This window comes from Thermobia domestica, chromosome 12 (assembly GCF_964235325.1).
Source record: "Thermobia domestica chromosome 12, izTheDome1.hap1.1, whole genome shotgun sequence".
Taxonomy (NCBI): Eukaryota; Metazoa; Arthropoda; class Insecta; order Zygentoma; family Lepismatidae; genus Thermobia; species Thermobia domestica.
In genome coordinates, this window is record NC_137465.1 from 104555068 (window position 1) to 104578328 (window position 23261).

At 36.0% G+C, this 23261-nt stretch overlaps 1 protein-coding gene across 1 annotated transcript; it reads left to right on the forward strand.

Annotated features, from left to right (window-relative positions):
* CCT3 (chaperonin containing TCP1 subunit 3) lies at window positions 1-16122 on the forward strand (the record flags this gene model as incomplete). The annotated part of the gene is given in 4 exon segments (XM_081733921.1): window positions 1-184; window positions 969-1125; window positions 7572-7684; window positions 15482-16122. Coding segments are annotated over 4 exon segments (571 nt in total), but the record flags the coding sequence as incomplete, so codon positions are not given.
* Between the last annotated feature and the right edge of the window lie 7139 nt (window positions 16123-23261).

The window sequence follows — 23261 nt, forward strand, 5'->3', positions numbered from 1 at the left end:
TTTCACTTTTATTACGGAGTGTAATGATCCTAAGGCATGCACCATTTTGTTACGTGGTCCAAGCAAAGACGTGCTGAATGAAATAGAACGCAACTTACAAGATGCTTTAAATGTTGCGCGAAATATTCTCCTAGAACCAAAATTGTTACCAGGTGGTGGTGCTATCGAAATGGCTGTATCACAGGTAAGTATTTTGTTTCTACAATTACCGTACTTAAGTGTTATATATTTTTATCTTTTTTTAACACATGCGGATCGGTTGCATAAATATTTAATGGTGAATAAACTGAATTGTATAAACTTCTACCTGTGGAAGGGTGGATTTACCATATTTTAGGATATAGTGTATGCCCTATCTGCAATCTTTAGTGGACAGATTTTTTACTTTTAATATGCTCGGCTTTCATGAAATCATGTCAATCTTGGAAACCAGTTTTAAATAACTAAGAAACCAACACACATTGTACATAATTGGGACATAAATCTGTGAAATCCATTCCGTATGTTTTTAAAAGTAGTTGAATAATGCCTATGAATTATGATTATAGGTATATTATTAGAAACATGTTAACTGTAGACGACAAAGTAAAATTATAGTGCGATTTCGAGTTTTAGTAGGATATTAAAACGAATACTTGGTCTGAATGTCGTCGTATAACTGTCTTTGTATAAATTTGTAAGCAGTTTGAACAGTCTTATATTGACGTAAGGAAAAACTTCTTCGTCTTAGCATATCTAATGAGAGTTTCGTTGCCGTACGACGTTGAGGTAGGATAGGATTTTGACATGCAGAAATTCTGATTTAGTATTATACAGAAGTATTTCCTCTAAGAACGGATTTTTATCTGGTACAAATGTGTAGTACGAGCTCCACGAACAAAACAACTCAGAAGACAGCTTTAGGAAAGAAGTACCATATTTTTACGATGCTTTTATACCATGTGTGATACTGAGTATTTTATTTTTAGGCGCTAGTGGAGAAGAGCAAATCAGTCCAGGGAGTAATGCAGTGGCCTTATAAAGCAGTTGCTCAAGCCCTTGAAGTGATACCTCGAACATTGGCACAGAATTGTGGTGCTAATACCATTCGGACTCTCACTGCTCTGCGTGCGAAACATGCAACAGGTAAGTGTTCTTCGACGTTGAAATACGAGGCGCATGTCAAAAAAATATCAAAAACACGATAATAATTGGAAAGAAATTTATTGCGATTGATATACAAATACATAACTTGGCTACTTTCCGACGTAGTCACCATGGACCCCTGGACATTTCTGTTAGCGTGGCGCGAGCTTCCATATACCCCCTGCGTAAAAATTTGCCACGCGTGAAAGTATAGCCAGTTTAGAATTAATGTCTTGAGCACTTCACTGTCGGTGAAACTCTTCGATGCAAGTCACTTTTTCAGGTGAAGAAAAAGAAATCGTTGGGGCAAGGTCCGGGCTGTAAGGCTCATGATTGAACAGTTCCCATCGAAATCTTTGAATTTACCTCAACAATACGAGCAGCTGTGTGTGGGCGGGCGTTGTCATGGATCAGAAGAATTCCAGAGCGTAACATTCCTCTCCACCGATTTTGAATGGCACGTCGCAGATTATTCAGTGTTTGACAATAGACATCTGCTGTAATTGATCGTCCTTGTCGTAAGAATTCCACAAGAATAACTTTTTTGATCCCAAAACACGGTTGCCATAATTTTGTGAAGTGATGGTGTTTGCATTTCTTTGCTTTAGAACAAGAGTGCTGCCGTTGCCTTGACTGGTACCTCGACTTCCCAGTGGCATATGATATCCAAGTTTCATCCCCTCTTACTATGTCAGAAAAGAGGTTATCCCCATCCTCTCTCCAGCAGGCAAAATAATCACTTGCAGCTGTTATTCTTTGCTCTTTCTCAACGTCTGTCAACATTTTTGGTAGCCATCTCGAACACAATTTGTGGTAACCCAGGTTGTCAGTCATAATTCGATGCACTGTTTTCGCAGACACTTCTGGAAATTCTGTGGGGAGTTCAGTTATTATGAACTGGCGATTGGATCGCACTTTGTCAACGCATTCCATTAGATGGTCCGTATGAACACTACACCGTCCGCTACATTCGTCGTCGTGAACATTTGAACGCTCTTCCCGAAACACTCGGCACCATTGTTGTCCGTAAATGGCACACAATTCCCGGTGAATACCAGCTACTTTTTGTCATTTGACGCAAAGAAATGGTGTGGTCTACCTTACTTTACGTTTGACGGGATTTCGTATTACGCAACCATTTCACCTAACTGCTACTCGCACATACGCTACTCCACTCGGATGATTTTGTCTCTGTTGCAACAGAATACTAGAACATGTTCGTGTACATGCTCTGTCATCAATGTTGCCAACCTCGCGAAAAAAATTTTTTGACGTGCCTCGGATATGGGTAGGAAACCGTTTAGGTGATAAGTAATAATGCATCAGAGATGTTAATTTAGCTAATCCCTATTTTGAGAAGTAGGAAAGACATTAAAGCTGGATGGAAAAGATTTAAATCAAGATGGTGGTCCATCGGGAATTTGCATCTATAGTTGTAAAAGAAATTTTTCTCTTTTTAAAATTAGAAACGAAGGGACTGACAAGGGAACATCTTATATTGATAGTAGCATTGCCCAATTAAACAATGCGCAATCAATAGAGGAGTGAAGAAAACTGAAAAATCCAAAGTTTTACGGGCCGACACGCAGAAACACAGGAGATAGAGAGAAAAGAACGATCTTGAATCATGTGAAGATAGCAATGCAAAAGATACACTGACACAGAAAGAACTTCAAAATGATTAAAGTAATCAAAATGACATTTAGACAACAGTGTAGTAAGCAAATATTATACCCACAGGCATTCTCAATAAAATCATGTGTAATGCAGTGTTGCCAACGGAGCACAAAATGAAGTTTTGGTAAATGACATGGAACACAAATTCCGGCACTACATCTAACTTAATGTAGGATTCCAACTACTACTATTTGCAGAACGCTCCAATCGGAAATCGAACATTTGGACCAACAGCGAGTCTGCGGACCACTTGGTCATCCAAGGGCATGGATCATATCAGCTGCTGTGTTTGGGTACTATTCTGACATTTTTCTTTGGCAAAAATGCTTCGACACCGTGCTTCTTCCGTTATTTTTTAGCTTAAGTGATTATATTCTTGTTTGTGGTCTTTTATTTTGGTTTCAACTAGTTCGAATCGTGAACTGTATGTACTCTTCTACATCCAAGATTCATATAGGTCTATCCTCAAACGTTGGCAACACTGTACATCATGGCTTCACAGGTATGGTCCTACTCATAATTAGATTTTCTAGATGTTATAATTTGTGTTCCGTGCCATTTAACAAAACTTCATTTTGTGCTCCGTTGGCAACACTGCATTACAAATGATGATATTGAGAGCATGTATGTGGATACAATGTTTGCTTACTATACTGTTGTGTAAATGTCATTTTGACTACTTTAATCATTTTAAAGTTCTTTTTGTGTTAGTGTATCTTTTGCATTGCTATCTTCATATGATTCTAGATCTTTTTTCCTCTGTATCTCCTGTGTTTTTGAGTGTTGGCCGGTAAAACTTTGGATTTCTCACTTTTCTTCACTCCTCTATTAATTGCGCATTGTTTCATTGGGCAATGCTACTATCAATATAAGATGTTCCGTTGTGAACATCAATACACATTGTATCAAGTTCGACAAATGTGTTCTTTCTTTAAGTTCAGTGCACTTGAGAAACTGTCCAGGGACATATTTACGCTTATCTCTGGGCAAAATGGAGAAATATTCTGTATCAAGGTAGCAGGGTTGCTTCTGAAATCTTTGGCCGAACACTTCCAAGTGATAACGTAAATTTTAGTTGTTTTTTTTTTTTTGGGGGGGGGGGCGGATTCCGTTGTAACTAAGACCTAAAAATTCGGATTGTTGTGCGGAGTTTTATTCCTAAGGAGAGAAAAGAAATGAACGAGCTTAACTTTTCTGTGTCTGCTGGAGCTTTAACACTATTGAACTTTGTATCACTGTGCAAGTGTATCGTTTCAGTACTTAATCTAATAAGTTTCATCATCATCATCATCATAAGTATTCTGCCCTTATTGGCAGGTCACTTGCAGCAGCTGAGAAGCTTCCATGCTCCACGGTCCTTTGCTAACCTCTTCGTCTTCACGTATGATCTTTCTGCCTTTATATCATCCGTTAATTGTAGTCTCCTTTCCCTCCCTCTCTTTCCTGCCACAATACCCTCTAGGACGTCCCTCATGATACAGTTTCTTCTTAGGCAATGTCCCAACCAGTTTTTCTTCCTCTTCTTAACAATATCTAAAAGTGTTCTTTTCTCCCCCACCATTTCTAACACCTACTCATTCGTTTTCCGCTCGACCCATCTAATTCTTTCCATTCTTCTCCACATCCACATTTCGAAGGCTTCCAGTCGTTTTTCATCACTTGTACATAATATCTACGTTTCCGCCTCATACAGTACAACACTCCACACGAAGCATTTTATGAGTCTTTTTCTCAGCTCTCTATTCAAGGTCCCACAAAACAGACTGTTCTTACTGCTAAAGGTTTCTTTCATCATTCCTATCCTTGCTTTTATTTCACGTTCGCATTTCATGTCACTAAGAATACTACCCAGCTACTAAGAATAAGTTTTAGTTTTGTTTAAATCCCTGAGCAAAGAAAAGTTCGGAAACATTAAATATAAAAAATATATACATGTAAAAGATGGTATTAGAAAAATTATGCGAACAATTTCTGAAAATTTTTTTCATTCTTTAAATTGTCTTTGTTATAATCTGAGTAGTAGTTACTTTCTTTCCAATTCCTCTAAAATGTGAAAATTACAATTTGCCAGCCTCTTCTTGTACTTCAAACATGATTTGAAGCTTCTTTGCACAGAAGTTAAATAATGGAAACCTCCTGCTAAAATAAAATTCGTAAACCTTTGTTGATGTTAATGATATCAAACTGAAAGATTTAGTGCATACTGTTTCCTTAGTATGCAATTGTGCTAAAGCTGAGGCCTTTACAAGGCTACACATCTCTTCTTACTTCTAACACGCACATGATGTATATTCATCACCGAACTTCCAGAGATTACCGTGATGCTGAGTGAGAGGCGTTTTCTTTATTTTTGGAATGCTTATGCATTTTTTTTCTCTCTGAGTACATAAATCCAGCAGTTCTAATTCATCATAAAATCGTAAATAAATTACATTAGTTAAATCCGTGCTTCTGTCCTGGCCAAATATAGGCAGTTTGACTAATTATATTCCTTTTATTAGTTGTATATAGCTGATACCAAAAACTCCAGAATAAAATTAATAAAGTTGAAATTGCCCCTCCATTCAGGACAGGACAGGAGAGTGCCGCGGTTGCTCAGTGATAAAGGAAATCTCTGGTGTATGGGATCCTGGTTTGATCTCAGCTCTCGCCAAGTGTGCTTTGTGATTGTTTTTCAGGTTTTTTTCTCAGGTTCTCCAGTTTCCTCCTGTTTTCCTCATTTCATTCATTATCATCACTTCGCTTAACCTTGGTGCATTAGCGTGTGACATTAAGCTCAAATACAGGCCGAGAGGGGTCATGCACGAAATAGAAATAACTTGAGTACTTAAGTTGATGATGTAGGCAGATCTTCTTACGTATCTTGTAACCACTACGGAAACTGTGTGAACCCTGAGCCACTTGGAGCCAGGATAGGATGGCAAATAAACCTTACCCGACGGATGTCGGGTTAGTAAATAGACGCCCTATGACTATGGCAATGCGTGTATTGTATTGAATACTAGCTGTTTCTCCTAAACCAATAGTTCTCAACGTGGGCGTTCTCGTTTCCAAAGTGGGGCGCTAGAACAGAAAAGAGCGATAGGCTATTTATGGGTCATTTAAAATTTCATAACCTGTTAAGACTTTTTCTTGTTATTGTATGGAAGCCATTATGCATTTTACAAATTATCAAACGTTTTAAAACTATTTTACAAGTTGGTTACAATATTCATTTAAGTTTCTTTTCAAAAAAGTATGTTAAAAAGGAACTCTCATTGATCCCTTTCTTTTGGAAATGAAGAAGGCAAGTGTATATTAAAGAAAAAAAAATAATGCATTCTTCTGAGGAAAAACGTAAGGGAAAAGATGGCTAATGTAAGAAAAATTGTAGAAATAAGATTTCTTTTCGCTTTTATATATATATATATATTCTTCAAGGGTGACTTTACGAATTTATTTTATTTATTTATTTATTGTTTGTGTGTTTTTGGACTACTTCGTTCAAGGGGGCGCGGTGGCTCAGTGGTAGAGCGTTCACCTCTGGTGCTTGGGGTCCCGGGTTCGATCCCAGCCCCCGCCAAGTGAACTTTGTGGTGGACAAACACCGTGCTCGTGGGTTTTCTCGGGGTTCTCCCGTTTCCTCCCACGTTCTTCATTCCACCATTTCACTCATCTCTCATCATCACCGTCTCCTTTAGCCTAACCGGCATAACCGTGGGACGTAAAACTCAAAGATTTCATTTCATTTGTTTACTTCGTTCAAGTCTTAATTCAGCTTTGTGCATGGATGGATTGGGTTAAGATGAAGGGGGCGCTCAGGATAATCACATTCACCCAAGGGAGTTCAAAAAGATTGATAACCACTGACCTAAATCTTCGGCTCGTCTACAAATTCCCTGCACACTAGCGACATGTCGGCATCAGGTAGAAGATAGCGCAGCTTAACTGAACTACTAGGACCATAACTAGGGTTTTTTTTTCTTTTTTTTTGTAATTTAGGATGACTCTACAGTGGTGGCTAGATTTCTCAGATGATTTCCATTCCAGTTTTAAACTACTTGAAATGTGTAACTGGTAATACAATTACATTATCACTGACAGCATTTGGTTCGTAAAGCCATTAATTTTAAACTGCGTTGTTTTTAACTTCAAGTGACGCGCTGCTTATTTTACAGCTTCAGTGTATTTGTCGCAATGATTCAGCGTATGCGAGTGCAGAAAATTGACTAATTTATACAAATATAATTTCACATAATTTCACATGACACCTTTTTGTTTCCAAGTGAAGCTAGGGTAGAGTTGGGGAGCCACATGACTTGTAATTTTTTGTTTTGTTTTGTTTAATGGTTCAGAAAATGGTTCTTCCTTCTTTAAAATAACACCCTTCGTCGACGTAATAAGTTTAAAATTCTGAAAAATATCGCCAGAGGCTTTTTTCGTTGTAGAGATTGTGTTCGTAAGTCAGTGAATTTCCTTCTAATTATAGTCGCAGGAAGAAAAATAAATTTTGTACATAAAAAAAAAATTCATTAGCATTTTCTAAGAAAATTTATTCCTTGTGTTTTGTATGCTTCAATAATAAATTTCAGTTCTTTTGTTTTCGAAGTTTCTAATTTTTGGAGGGCGAGAGAGTCGATTTACAATCAGTGCCTGCTTATAAATTGAATAAATATGGTATGTTTGTTTATTGTAGGGTGTTAATTTAGACGGTAAATATTACTTTCTTCCAGTATAGAGCGGAAGTTAGTGTGAATTTCTTCAGTAATTGATGAATTTATTTTTTGTAGGCTGTAGTACGTGGGGTATTAATGGAGAAACAGGTGAAATCGTGGACATGAAGGAACTTGGAGTTTGGGAGCCTCTTAGTGTGAAACTGCAAACTTACAAGACGGCTGTTGAGGTGAGTTAAATTTAATTTAGTCTGATTTTTACCTGTAGCAATTGAAAGTAGTAGTGAACACGTTCTTACATTGCAGCTGAACAATTGCCACAATTCTGTAATTAGCACGAATTATTATACATGAACGTAGCTATATTAAAAGAAAAATACAAAAAGTATGATGGACACTCTTTGTTCAAAAATAGACAAATACCACAAAAGTCTGAGTTTCGAAGCATTTAATTCAGAAACTACATGGGATGACCCTTTGTTGCAGAGACTTTGTGTGACCGTATATATTGACAGAATTTTACAGCCAGTCATTTTTCACAATTGTTAAAACATTTCAAAATCTTTCCTTTCAGTAATATAAAGCTACCTAGTAACACTTGCCACCGGATGTCATTGATAGACTCCTTCCGTGTGTGGCTGTCTAATGATGGCATACTTAATGAAATAATAAATAAATAAACCCCATAATTCTGAAATTACATGACTAAAGCAAATGTTCATCGTTCTGAAGGATACATAATGTGACATTTTTAACAGGTTTTCGAAAACTGAATGTTGAGGAATTCACATTTCGAACTTCCTGAAATTTGACTTCACATTTGACATCGAAAGTTGCCAGGAGTTGTTCCTGAATTAAAAAGGGGACGGAGTAGAAAACAATAAAGGAAGTAGATTGAAGGTTTGAAGTTGTAGTGTAAATAGGTGTGTGTTCTCATCTCCTGCTACAAAAGAAGTATCACTCTCCGCCATATTAAGTGTTATGTTCGCAGAACATGTAGCCAGGTCAATATCGTAGTACGATTTCAGCAGAGGGGAAACAGTTAAGAAAAAAGTAAAAATAGAAAAAGGGGAAGAAATTCATCATAAAGAAATTATTACTAACATATGGATGAATCATACTCCAAATGTCAGCACTAATTGCAGACCGAGTAAATTATTATTATTGGCCATTTTTCAGTATGCAATTGTCTAGATCAGCTAACAGGGGAAGTTATAAGTAATTGTGCTATTGTAGTGCGTACAAGTTTATTAAAAAAGAACAGTCGTTAAGTATTAGGTGAAGGTTTTGAAGGCAACAGAAATACATAACGTTATTAAAATACCGAGGAGAATTTTTTCATAATACCCAGATTATGTTAAGTGGGTGTTTGAGTTTACGCACGATCATGAATGCCTGAAAGATTATAACCTGCGAAGTGGATTACCAAAATCTGTCACTGCACCCGACATCATTGGAAAAATACATGATAATGTACTCCAAGATCGCTTTTAAATGAGTGATACTCCGGAAGCTATAGGTATTTTAGATGAATGAGTATTTCATAGTTTGACTGGACAATTGTGCGTTGTGGGTGCTCCTACCTCCGACATTTGACCGAAAGGAAGTCAGAATGCAGATCTCTGACGAATAAGCTTTTTGTCAGCTGATCGTATGACTTTGTCCATACCCTCCGATGAGATTATTACACTACTGTATTTCAAAAACGGAAGAACAATATAAACGTCTTGATTTTCTACTTCCAAAGGTCATATATATGAAATTACCGCAGAGTTCGTGGCTTCAGTTTTTTTTTTTTTTTGGGGGGGGATGCTTTGGGGAAGGTATCTTTTTCATTGATGTCTTTCACTTGGTAAACCGATCACTCGTGAATATTATACAAAGCTTTTGCACCAACTAGAGCTTTTGGAGGTAACAATAAGGGGAAAAAATGAATTTATCAGAGAAAAAACTAATTTTGTATCACAATTCTCGCTCCCATATGGGAAGTGAGCTTACAGTGGCGAAATTCAATAGGTTGGGGCCCGCCTTGTCACTGTATGTGGCTACATAATATTTCAACGTCTTCGCAAGGGTGCAAAAAATACCTTTTGCGCTTCCGTTTTTTTTTTACTTAAAAGAGTTTAAAGCAACAGGGAAGAAGTATTCTGGAGATTAAAAGAACTTGTTATATCGGCAGGTATCTCTAGAGTGACTTTCTAAGGACTGTTTACATTGTTTCAGTGTCCCTTTCTCTGCCGTTAAGTTCTAACCGGACATTGAATTGCTATATCCCCCTCCCCTTCCTCCTCCCAGATATATACCTATATTGGGTTGCCGGAAAAGTCATGATGCATTTCTGCAACAGTTATGATACCAGTTCATCTTTGGAACTGCTAGTTTCATTCGTGAAGAGTACAGGAGGGTTATTGACAGTCAGTATGTATAACTTCCTACCGAAACTTGTCAATAGTAGATTTATTTGTAATAAGAATGTAAACGATCAAGACTACAATTCCTGGCTCCTCACAATTGCAAGTGTATTCTTACCAAATTGAGCAGTTAAGGGGGCAGATTACTAAATATTTTTGAAAAGCTGACAAATTTTCTTTTGCCCGTTTTTCGTAAGTGAAAAGAGGTAATGAAATGTAACTTACCACAGTAATAGATAATGTTATTGTACACCCGAAAATACGAATCGGAAGAATTATCTGTGTTGTCATCCATAGAAACTACAGTGTATCCAGAATTTGAATTACTCAAAAATCTAGGTTAAGGCAGCGACTAGAAAAAGGAACTCAACGGTAGTTGATTACGTATCATGTTGTCTTGGTTCCTTGTTAACTACTTTTTAAATAATGTTTGTATTTATTTTGTAATAACTTATGTAAGTTATTACAGAATAAGTACAAATATTATTTAAAAAGTAGTAAACAAGGAACCAAGACAACATAAGTCATCAATTACCGTTGAGTTCATTTTTCTAGTCGCTGTCTTAACCTAGATTTTTGGGTAATTCATATTTGGCCACACTGTGATTTCTGTGGATGGCAACACTGATTATTCGGCTGATATTTAGTATCCTCCCTAATCTTGCACATATAAGACTTACAGTGTGTTACTTTACAAAATATAGTTGAGCTAAGGACAGCTAGCGAAGGGAGTTAGAAGCCCCCTGGGCCCTTGTACTTCTACCTTTATCACAATTTAGACAAAAACAAGGTACTCGGTTCTGGAATCATGAAACGAGTTGGGGGAGATTCTAAATGCCATTCGATTATTCTTTTGATTCGTATATTTGGGTGTAGAATAACATTATCTATTATGATAGTAAGTTGCATTTCATTATCTCTTTCCACTTACGAAAAACGGGCAAAAGAAAAATTGTCAGGTTTTGAAAAATATTTAGTAGTCTACCCCCTTAATTCCTCTATATTAATGTCACAACATATCGTAAAATATACTCCTTGGTGCGTATTTACAAATCGACCAAATAATTCATAAACATTTTATTTTCCTCTATTTATTCTCCTAACTGGCACAGAACTACAAGTTATTTTCAGTCCAACTTAAACATGCACTTCAGATATAACAATTTGCATCTGTGTTATTGTTATGTAATTTGCCATCTGACAGTTGCAGCTTCATTCATACAAAGAGAGAGAAAGAGGAAAAAGTTTTTCAAATTTCACTACAAGTTTAAAGATAAATCAACTGGTGCATTTTCGCATTATTTTACTGTGTTTCTTTCGTATAATTAAGAAAGCGTATTAGATTTTTGAAAAGTTGCATGAATTTTACGGTAACAATGCTCGACCAAAACTAAGTGACAACCATTGTAACCAAATCCCATGCTAGTGAGTGTAATTTTAACGACGCTTCGCGGTCAAGCAGGTCCACTGAGATTGATGACTACAAAGCAGATGCATTGATCGAGTCAAACACGAAACGAGAGATTACAGAAACATTGAACGTTAATGATTAAAGCGTGCATACCCACTTCAAGAAGCTGGGATGCGTAAATTTGATTACGCGTATAAACATCTGCGACATAAACATTAAACACGAAGAAAATAATAATAATAATAATAATAATAATAATAATAATAATAATAATAATAATAATAATAATAATAATAATAATAATAATAATAATGAGAATTCAGTTATTTACAATAATGTGGTGCGCAAACAGTCTTGGTGCCGACGCAATGATTCACCTCAAATGTCATCGAAAGCAGACGTCCGTTTTAGAGTAAGGACATGGTCTCAGAGTAGTGTAATTTTAAATTTGTAGTTTTCTCGGGCTCCTACCAAGGGACCAAACAATCAGTTCCAACGAAGCAGTTTGAACGAATTCATCATCCAAAAACGTCTGGAGCTCGTCAATCGGAAAGAAGTTATGTTCTATCAGAAGAACGTGAAACTACACCAATTAGACCCAAATTTGATACCAACCGTCAGAAATACATTTAAGCTTGAATTGAATTTGTTACTACATCTACCAAACTTCCCTGACCTTGTGCCGCCAGACTTGTTTCGCGCTCTTCAAAATTCGTTGCGTGATACAACGTTCAATTCAGATGAGGCTGTTAATTAGCACTTGTTTTTCACGGTTATTAAAGACGGGGACTTTTATAAACGAAGAACGATGAAGCTTACTCAGATATGAGAAAGTTATCGAACAAAACGATAATATATCATTGATTGATCTTTCTTCAGTATGTAAAGAAACAACCTTTGAAATATATACAAAAAATACAACATGACTTTCCCAATAACCCAATAAACTGAAATTTGAGTATTTCATATCTGGATTAAGTATAAATAACGAAAATAACACTAGTTAACAAATTTAAACTTTTTGTTTGTTACATGAGAAAAATCACCTGATCTTAAAGGAACTTTTTGCGCTGAATTCGAATATGCACTCGGTTTCTCTCCATCACGTACAGTTTTCCCGTAACAGAGGGATTTTCGGGAAATTCCCTTAAAAATTTCCCTTTTTCAGATATTTTATTCCCCTAGCTCCTGTCCCCTTACATATAGTAACATAGAAATTATACCTAAGTATACCTTGATTTATATTTAATAAACCCTAAAAGTTTCGTAAAAATCGCTTTGTTCTTTCTAGAGAAATAAATATATTTGTATGTATACTGTGTGCACTGTTTATTGCACCTGATAGTAATGCTTTCAGATCTCCTGAGTTGGGGTAAAAACTATTTGCTTTATTACTACAAACACAGACATAAAAATGAATATTTACAATAGTCAACAACACACTTGTATTGCTCTCTGTAAATTAGAAACTGTATAAAAATAGAATGTACTTCCAACGTATATTTTTTTTTAAACGTACAGTATATGTATATCTTAATACATATATATAAAATTCTCCAAGTTTTTTCGTTTTGTTCATGAAATGGTTATCAATATTTGTTATCAAATGTAACAGAATGCAAAAGAAAGAAAGAATGGAATAGAGACTCATTGTTGACAACAATGAACTAATGCAGTCTGAATTTTCCACTACGGTATCGTTTCGCCCCTCCCCCCGCGCATTTCTTTCTTTCTTGTATTCTTGACACCTGGTGAGGGAGTTTTGTACATTTTTATATTGATGTGTGGTTTAACACTACTTCACTTTCAAAGTTGTCTTTGCTGCTAAGAGTGCTTTCATGTTTGATCTTAACGACATTATACCCAACTAAGACCAGAAGTTTAGTTTGTGATCAGTACAATGGCGTCAAGAGGACGGCGTTCGTGTGTTAACTCACCAAATAGTTTTTGTTATGTGTGTGGCCAGTTTGTAAAGGACAGTGTAGATCCATTACGCCATCGGTGAAACTAGCATATATATATTTCGGATGTCGTGTGGGAGATCAGGACAAAACTTGGGCACCCAACATAATTTGTGCGTCGTGCTACGTCACTTTACTTGCATGGGCCAAAGGGAAACGGAGGTTCATGAAATTTGCTGTACCAATGGTGTGGAGAGAACCCACCAACCATCTGGATGATTGTTATTTTTGTCTCACAGTAGTGAAGGGACATTCTAAAAAAAAGCAAATACACAATAAGTTATCCCAACGTTAAATCCGCAATTAGACCTATTCCGCACGGGGATGAACTTCCACTTCCCGAGCCCCCTACCAACTGGGAAGAGATATGGCCAAAAGACTCTGATGATGATCATGACCTTGATGAACCATCGACATCAACATGTACATCCAAGGATCCAACGTTCATCCCTGACTGTGTTCGCGAGCCACATTTCATCCGGCAATGTGAACTTAATGACCTAGTCCGTGATTTGCACCTGACAAAACAAGAGGCGGAACTTCTGGGATCAAGGTTCCAGCAGTGGAACTTATTGGATGCAGAAACGAACATATCAGTGTACAGGAAAAGGCATGTTCAATTTTCAAGCTATTTCTCAATGCAAGATAATGTGTGCGTATGTACGGATATAAATGGGTTGATGGCGGAGCTAGGAATTCCTTACGTTCCAGAAGAATGGAGGTTATTTATCGACGCGTCAAAGGTCAGCCTTAAAGTTGTCCTTTTACATAATGGAAATAAAAAAACCTTCTATACCACTTGCGCACTCAGTGAAGATTAGGGAATCCTATGACACCATGTCAACTTTGCTAAATCTTATAAATTACAAGGACCATTGTTGGCAAATATGTGATCTCAAGGTAGTTGGTATTTTATTAGGACTGCAGTGCGGTTACACGAAGTACCAATGTTTTCTATGTTTATGGGATAGCCGAGCTGATGACAAACATTATGAAGATGAAGAACTTTATGAAGTGAAGGAATGGGAACCTAGAGTGAATTACGTACCTGGAGAATGCAACGTCAAATACGCTCCTTTGGTAGATCCTAATAAGATATTACTACCGCCACTTCATATCAAGTTAGGACTTATGAAAAACTTTGTCAAAGCCATGGACACATCTGGTGAAGGTTTCAAGTATTTGCGAGATAAGTTCCCTAACCTGAGTGATGCTAAGATTTCAGTGGGTGTTTATTGGTCCCCAAATTAGGAAATTAATGCTTGATGATAGCTTTGACAGCAAGTTAAACAGTGCTGAGCTAGCTGCCTGGACAGCATTTAAGTGTGTTGTGCGCAACTTTCTGGGCAATAACAAAGCTGAGAGTTACACAGAAATCGTACAGGACATGATACAGAAATACAAAGAGTTGGGTTGTAGGATGTCTTTAAAAATCCACTTTTTGCACTCCCACCTCAGCTTCTTTCTTGCTAACCTAGGTGTTCTCAGCGACGAACAGGGGGAAAGATTCCACCAAGATATAATGGCAATGGAGAAAAGGTACCAGGGACGATGGGATCCTTCAATGATGGGTGACTATTGTTGGGGTCTTGTTAGAGAATACAACATTTCTTACAAAAGAAGGAAGTAGTGTACGTTTTTGTAACCCAATGGAAGTTTCATATATTGTGATAGTTTTGATTGTCGTTTCATGACCTTTTGGTACATTTGTATTATTGTTTATTGTAAATTGTCACACTTGTAAATTATATTGTATTATATTTTATATATGTGTTTGTGGTAATAAAGCAAAACGTTTTACCTCAACTTAAGAGATCTGAAAGCATTACTATAAGGTGCAATAAACAGTACACACAGTATACATACAAACATATTTATTTCTCTAGAAAGAATAAAGCGATTATTACGAAACTTGGACGGTTTGTTAAACAGGAATCAAAGTATACTTAGGTATAATTTCTATGTTAGTATATGCAAGGGGACAAGATCTTGGGGTGTAAAATAAACGAAAAGGGAAATTTTTGAGGGATTTTCCCGAAAATCCCTCTGTTACGGGAAAATCGTACGTGATGGAGAAAAACCGAGTGCATATTCGAATTCAGCGCAAAAAGTTCCTTTAAGAACAGGTATTTCCTTTTATGTAACAAAACCTTTGTTAACTAGTGTAATCATTGAAAACACTTCTAGCATAACATCATGAAGTTTATTAATATAAATAACAATTGCTGTTTATATTACTTTCAGACTGCTATTCTGTTACTGAGAATAGACGATATCGTGTCAGGATCAAAGAAGAAGGATAAAGATAGTGATGCACCGAAGGCTACAGCACAGCCCACCGAAGAATCCTTAAAGGAGTAAAAACACTCATTGATTTAAATTATTTGCTTCAAGATAGAATATGGCGGCTGCGGCTTTTGTGATGGTGTTTCGAAACTGTTCTGGTTTCATCTCAAGTGCAGAAGATAGCCTTCACCAAATTCCTAATGATTAACTTAATTGGAATGTGGTAGCTTCTCTATTTTCAAATGTAGTAATTTTTTTAACTACCTTCACAGTTTAGAGTTGGTCGTTCAGTAAATTGAGCGTTGAAGCACTCGAAAATAGTTAACGCCGTTTTCGAATTAGTAAGTTAATACTTTTAAATTATTCGGCAGAGGCTCTATTTTGATAACATTGCTATTGTAGGAATGAATAATGTACGTATAACTTGAGAATGTGTGTGTGTGTACTCAAGATGCCTATGAGAGTTGAGCCAATTAAATCATTCCAGTCGTCAAGATGCGTGAAGTTGGCTTTAATTCAATTTTCTTAATCGTTGCATGAATAAAACTGAGAAAAGTTTTATATATTAATATTGAAATAAATTAAGATAACAGTTGAAATGTAGGTTTTATTTATTTACTGACCAAGTGTTTTGTTCTTAGAATCTTAGTTATAAAGCGCCTTTCTAACCTTAGATATAGAGAATAAGTATTTCTGTATATACATTGCTTTAATGTATACGTATATTGGTTTATATTAATTATGTATATACTACACTACATAAATATGGACGTCGGACTATAGAAGTGCCTAAAGTCTTGTAAAACTCTCCTTCAGTTTTTTTCTGGTTTTCTCGTTGGCTTTGACTCAATTGAGCTATTGCTGACTTGGCACACGTATTTCCTGAAAACCGGAAGTCGTCATAATCTATAATAGATAACTTTGAAAATATTTTGTATAATGTGTTGGAATTTTCTTTAGTTTAAATATATATATTATGTTTCGTTGTTTTGATGGTTGATGAAATACTCGAGACGAAGAGATTAATTCAAACACTGCGGAGCAGTAACTTCATTGTAATACTGCAGAATAAGTTGTGATCCTGATCTCTCTCTGTCCAAACTATTTAAAACTGAGGAAGATGTTCGCGTCCGTCCTGAGAAGAAGTAATCAGAGTTGAGAAGGTTGTTGGACTATAGGTTCCATGGAGAAACGTACACAAACTTTGGTGACTATTGAAATAAATATGCGTTTGATGGCACTGGTTGCTTATATATCTGGGTCACCAGATCTATCTATTTATATGCAGAATGTTCAAATACTTTTGGAAGTGATTCTTGTTCACTTCAGCAAGGATCGGTTTACGTTGCCACTTATTGTTAGGAAAATAAAATAGTGTTGCTTAATCAAATTAAAATCTATTTGATATTAACAGCCTACATCCAGACATCAATTGGTACTATGTCATCACATCTATTTCCGTCATCTTATTTCAAGTTTTTTAACCCAGAGTTCACGTGAGTATCGCACAATTTGATTCCAGTTGTTGGCGACTCTGAGTCATCAACGGATATTCTGTGTTCCCCCCGAGAGGCACTGATAAAAGCCACATACGATAATATTCGACTATACGAGACATTATTAAAGTCTATATCTTCAGACTATTTAATTTCGATTTTCTTATTTTGAATGGAAGCATGATGCTACCTTCAAGAAAGTATTTATAATCTATTTGCGATGTTAATTATAGCAAATAGACTGTAGATGCTGTAAAAGTGTATAGCAGATAAATACAACAATTTGCCGTAATTTATAATAATTAAAGGTATTCACATAGGGTCTGCTCTCCTTGAATGAAGAAATTACTGATTCGATTCCAGGCCATCTGAATTTGTGGTGGATAATATCTGATCCAGCAGTTTTCTCTGGGTTCTCCCGTTCCCTTCCATTATCTTCGTTACACGAATTTCCCGTTATTACTTGCGTTTATCGTCTGTTTCTTTCAGCCTGCATATATGACATGACCACAGTAAATGGGCGAAACAGTCCCAGTGGGAACAATCTGTCGAAAAAATGTAAAAGTTTTTCAAGGCCGCCATCCTGAGTGAGGTTTTCTTGGGTTTTCCTCATTCACACCAGGCAAATGATGGAATGGTACCTAACATGTAGGTCTCAGACCGCTTCCTTCCCATTCCTCGGATAATGTGATCACCAAGGGACGTAATTTCTCATACGTCACCAGTTAACATGAACATAGATGTCGAAAGCCTAGAAACCTAACTCCTAATCCTAATGGGCGTAACAAGTTGGTCTCTCCCTCTTTTCCCGGAAATTTACTTTTCTTTTTCTAAAAGTTATTTTAATCTCATAAAAGAATACTCAAATAGAATTACTTTAACAACCTGAATTATTAACAGAATGGTGATGTTCAATTTAAGTGACTGAAATTTCAAGGCATTTACTGACAGTAGGAGTACAGAGACTTAGAAAAAAATAGTTTCATGTTTCATGGCATCTACATATCAAAAAAGTTAGTTCATGGTTTCTAGAGGCCGATGACGACCACCGTTCACCGTGTTGAGACTAAATTTTAAACGTGAAATGTTTACGAGAGCTTTTAGGGGGAGGGAGTTCAATTTTCCCTATTCCAGAAATAAGGGTTGTTCAAAGTGATTGAAAATCGAAAATTGGATCTTCTGAAAATAGAGCTTACGATCTTGACATATATTTAATTAATCACCTAACAGTATGGTAAATAATTTCTCTTTGAAAAATCCAGGAGAATTTTCTGACAATTGTTTTAGTGATTCGGCTCAATTTCCATAATAATACAATGAAACTTCTGAGAAACAGACACCGATTGAATCAGGATTATTTTCCGTAAATGAAGTATCTGTTGCATGTTACACAGGTTTAGGTTACTGACAACTCTCGTGGTTATATCCAGTATACAGCAAATACATTATAATTGCAAACGTAAACATAGGCTAATGTGAAAATACTGAAGTCATTGTTTAAATTACTGAGGAGAAGAGGGCAAATTCCGTCGCTGTAGAAGGTGTTTACATGAATGTGTAATTCAAAATATGCTGCATAGGTGGTAATTTTGTTCTCAAGTATGTAATTCCCTTGTAACATATGACATAAGTCATAATATAATATTATGACTTAGACTCGTCACTCATATAGTTAGTTACTTGAAAGAAAATGCGGTTAATGAGAGTACAACTTTCATTCTTCGTTATCAACAGTTCATGTTTCCAGATTGAAGTCGAATTTTTTTCTGCATTCTGTGTATCAGAATAAACATTTTTATTGATTTCATATATTTCAAATTCAGGCCTATATATCTATTACAGTAAATACTTTCAGTAGCATTTATTTACTTGTTTATCACTGTCTTTTCCATTTGAGTACGAAAGTATGTTTCAGAAATTTTGCTCTCACATTCTTAACATTGCAACCAGTATGAGTCCTTCAAATGAAAACAATATGAAAAATATTGGCATATCAAGGTACACTAAAAATGATGACTTGAAAACAAAGCACAAAGTTAACATTCGGAGTACACTGTGCAGCGCGAAATGCCTAAAGCTGAGAAATAGTCATTAGTGCGTGTGACATTGTAACGACTACACACATTTGGTTTATATATATATATATCCAAGAAGTCTTAATTACTTTTAGACGTTATTGTGAAAAAAGAAAGAAAACGAGCGAATTTTATTTGTGATGACTTTCAATATTTATATATGTATATTCTTAATACACAACTGTTAGAACTAAGCAGACTCCTTTTGTAATAAAATTTAATTCTGCTATGATGCAACGTGCCTACAGTTCTTGCAAATGGTAAACACACATGTATGTTTCGTTGTTAGTTCTTGTTATTGTCGTGTAAAATGATCACACAAGGATGTTACTTAAGTTCTTGACTTGGTGAAAAAAAAAAGGGGGGGGGGGAATTGCAGATTTAATCTTCAAAGTATGAATCCTTATATTGTACAACATATAACCATCTTAAAGCCAAATTTTCTTTGACAGCTAAAATTTCGGTACCGCTCAGTGGGCTTAAAGAACTTCCAAACCCGTTTTCACCACGTGGTTTTCCAAAAGTTCTATTGCGTAGAAAGTGTGCCATTGAAGGGATTAAATGGTAGTCGCTAAGTGCAAGGTTGGATGAAAAGGGCGATTTTCCTTGTTTCCGATAATTTGGATTTTTTAAAAATAACCAATATTTTACATCTTATTGCAATGAATTTGACAATCCAATCTAAGTAGCATAAGAAACGTTTTCCGAGATGCGTCAGTAATTAGATAGAAATAACGTTGATTGATATGATATTTTTTTATGGTCAAGGAGTTTTTTCGGGACGATTTTTGGTTATTTCTAGGGATGGCCACATTTTTCGAAAAATGGCTTTTTCGAAAACGAAAAACGAAAAATTTTTCGGAAAACGGAAAACTAAAAATTTTTCGAAAAACGAAAAACGAAATTTTTTTCGAAAAACGAAAAAAATCGAAACAGAAGGACAAAGTTTGGAGAGGGAACACGAAGGGACGAAACGAAACTGAAGAGAAATTTGAAGTTGCGAAAGAGCAACATTTCCTTCCCTGCCTAGTTTGATTGAAGTTATAAACAAAAGAAAAGAAACACATCATTACATACAGATAAGCTTTACTCCTGGACTGAAATTGAATAGTATCTTATTTCGGTGATGCGGCGTGTTCTAATCGTTATTGCTATTTGAGACTGCTTTTAGCTAGCTATCTCGTACTCGCCTTTGCTGATACGGTACGTGGTTTCATATTTGCTGTGACTGAATATTTTGGTATTACCTGACCAGGATAGCAGTGCGGTTTAGAGAGGATGGCGCTGCTGTTGTGTTTACATCAGATTGTTGGCAAGTTCGGTGGGACAGGGGAGCGGAGAGTTTCACTCTGCAGTGTAACCAACGGTTTTTAAAAGTTACAGTTTGGATGTTATGCATAGCCTAATCTCTTTCCGCTTAATAAAGAACGCCGTTAAGTTATGTGGTTGTAGTGAACCATTCCTGCAATAATGCAGATATATTGTGAATAGTGATATATGAATGGAAATTACCAATTTAAGAACAACATATCACAATTGACAATTCAGTGAGCTTCTACCGTATATTAAGCAGATTGTATAAAAATTGATTACGTTTTATTCGATATCATTATAAAACAGGAGCAGCCTGTGGAACGCTGCTCGCTAGTTTGTTAGTAAGGCAAGTTAATATGGAGGGTGTATTATTGTTGTATTTGTTTATTTGCTTGTTACTTAAGATGTTCTGCAAATAACTTCAATAACTTTCGAAACTGTTTGTCTTAACTTGAACCAGGGGCGGATCCAGGCTGAATGTTTGGGGGAGGCGGTCGTTCGAAGTCAAATCAAGGTAAGAGTGTATAGCAAAAAAAAAAAAAAAAAATATATATATATATATATATATATAATAAATAAATAAATAAATAAAATAAATAAAAATAAAATAAAATAAAGCAACTTTGGAGAGGGAGATGTAGCTGTTGTCTGCAATTTGTAGAACAGAAATGGTCACCTGCGATTTCAAAGGTCGATATTTTATTGAGCAAGAACGCCAATGTAAGTATTTTCTTGCAATTTATTGCTTTATTTGACTGCTGCAACGTAAAACAAAAAAAAAATGTAAGGCTTACCTATTTCAGGTTTTATTTTACAACACAAAGATGAAAATTCTTAGGTTTTATTTTTAAAATAAAAAAATATATACTATTCTGGGGGGGGGGGCAATTGTCCCGATCGCCCCGCCCCGTGGACCTGACCCTGACTTGAGCATTTGCGTGAAGTGGTTTACTACGAACAGGACAAAAAGAACTGTGATAGATTGATTACAGGTAATCCGGTTAGAAACACTGCTGCTTGCATTTTAGTTCCAAAACCGGCCGCCCGCACTCGTTCGCTGGTCGTGTTATAACAATAAAAGATTGTTGTTTAGAGAGAGGACACGTGTCCTACGATATCAACTCTTCTGATATGTTTATTGGCCTAGTGGGAGAAGCATTAGTTCGTTATGAGGAATACCCAACCGACGTTCATTATATCAGTTACCAACGCAGAGCTTGTTTCGAACTATATAAGAGAACTGCAAGAAGAGATATTTTCGGGAAGTATTTACAATGGGAAAGTCGAATATATGGGAACATTTCACTCGTGAAAAGGGTGGTGTTTCTTCAAAATGCAATTACTGTCGAAGTATTATCCACAATCGAAATTCAACGACTGGCTTGTGGTACCATTTAAGATCACGACACGTTGGTGTTATACAGGAAACATCAAGACAGCAGTCACTGGAAGAGATTATTGAGGCCGAGGGTGATCCAGAGATGGAGCCACAAAAGAAACAGAGGTAAGTGATTGTACATATCTATTGGAGTCATTTGAATCTTCTATCCCCTCCCCGAGTGGAGTAGATAAGATTTATTTAGAGGACACTCGTGTTTAACATTCTTAGGGTAAAAATGAAAAATAACGTCACACGAACACACTTAGTGGACTATTTATCTTTACACTCTTGTAACTTTTAGAATAATATAAAAAAGGCTGAAATTTTGTTACAAACTAAGGATGCTACAGGATCACGAACATCCACGAAGATCCAAATGTTTTAGGCTTCTATAATAGTAAAAAATAATAACATGAACGGGGCATGCACATCCACAGTACATTAGTGTTACATACTATGATCATGATATGATTTATTTCAAATAAATAGGTACAAAGTTGTCATCATAGGTATTCTGCCATTATTGGCAAGTCACTTGCCGCAATTGAAAAGCTTCCATGCTCCTTAATCTTCACGTAAGGGATTGAAAATTTGAATTTTTTTCCCGAAAGATTTTATTTCGATAACTGCTTGGATGAGTATTATATCCAACAACATAGAAGTTTTTCAACGGACGTAAAGATCATAATGCAGTTTACAGCAATTTGATATCTCAAACTGATCTGGAGATATGATATACATTGGTAAAGTTTGCAACACTGGTTAAAATTATGTAATTGCAAGAATTTATTGTAATTACAAGTACCAAAATCTGTTTCTGTAATGTTATAAAAGCAAAGAGGAGTAGAGAGGAGCAAGATACATTACAAAGAATCCGCAAATACGTCATTTTTAGGAGTATCACTATCAGTATTCACGTATTTCATATCTCCTGAACTATTTGAGATATCAAATTGCTGTAACGGCTCCGAGAAGTTTACGTCTTTCGAGAATCTCCTACGCGATTAGACGTTCTGTTTATGTAAGAAATTTTTCGAAAAAAGTCTAATTTTCAATTTCTTGTATTCATTCGAAATAAGCCATGGTCATAGTATTAGACACCAAAGTATTTCGGGTTTTCACTGTCCGCCTCACTTCTATTCATAGACAGATCCAGGGGGAAAAGGTTATTCACCTCCCTGAGTTTCACAATCACCAGTGCTGCAAAAGTCGGTGAGAGAGAAAACAAACTTTCACTACCTTCTTTCCTCACCGTTGAGTTCGTCCTGAATCCGCCTCTGCTTTTATTAATACTATTATCAGATTTCTGAAGTTTATATGCTTGTCATATTGCAGCGTCCTTAATTTGCAACACTGAATAACAAATTTGCGTTGTAAGTTTTCGTTTAATATTTAGATTTGAGATATGTAATAACATGGCATAGTGGCGTTAAAATATAACTTTATATTATGTTGGCAACACTATTAATTTG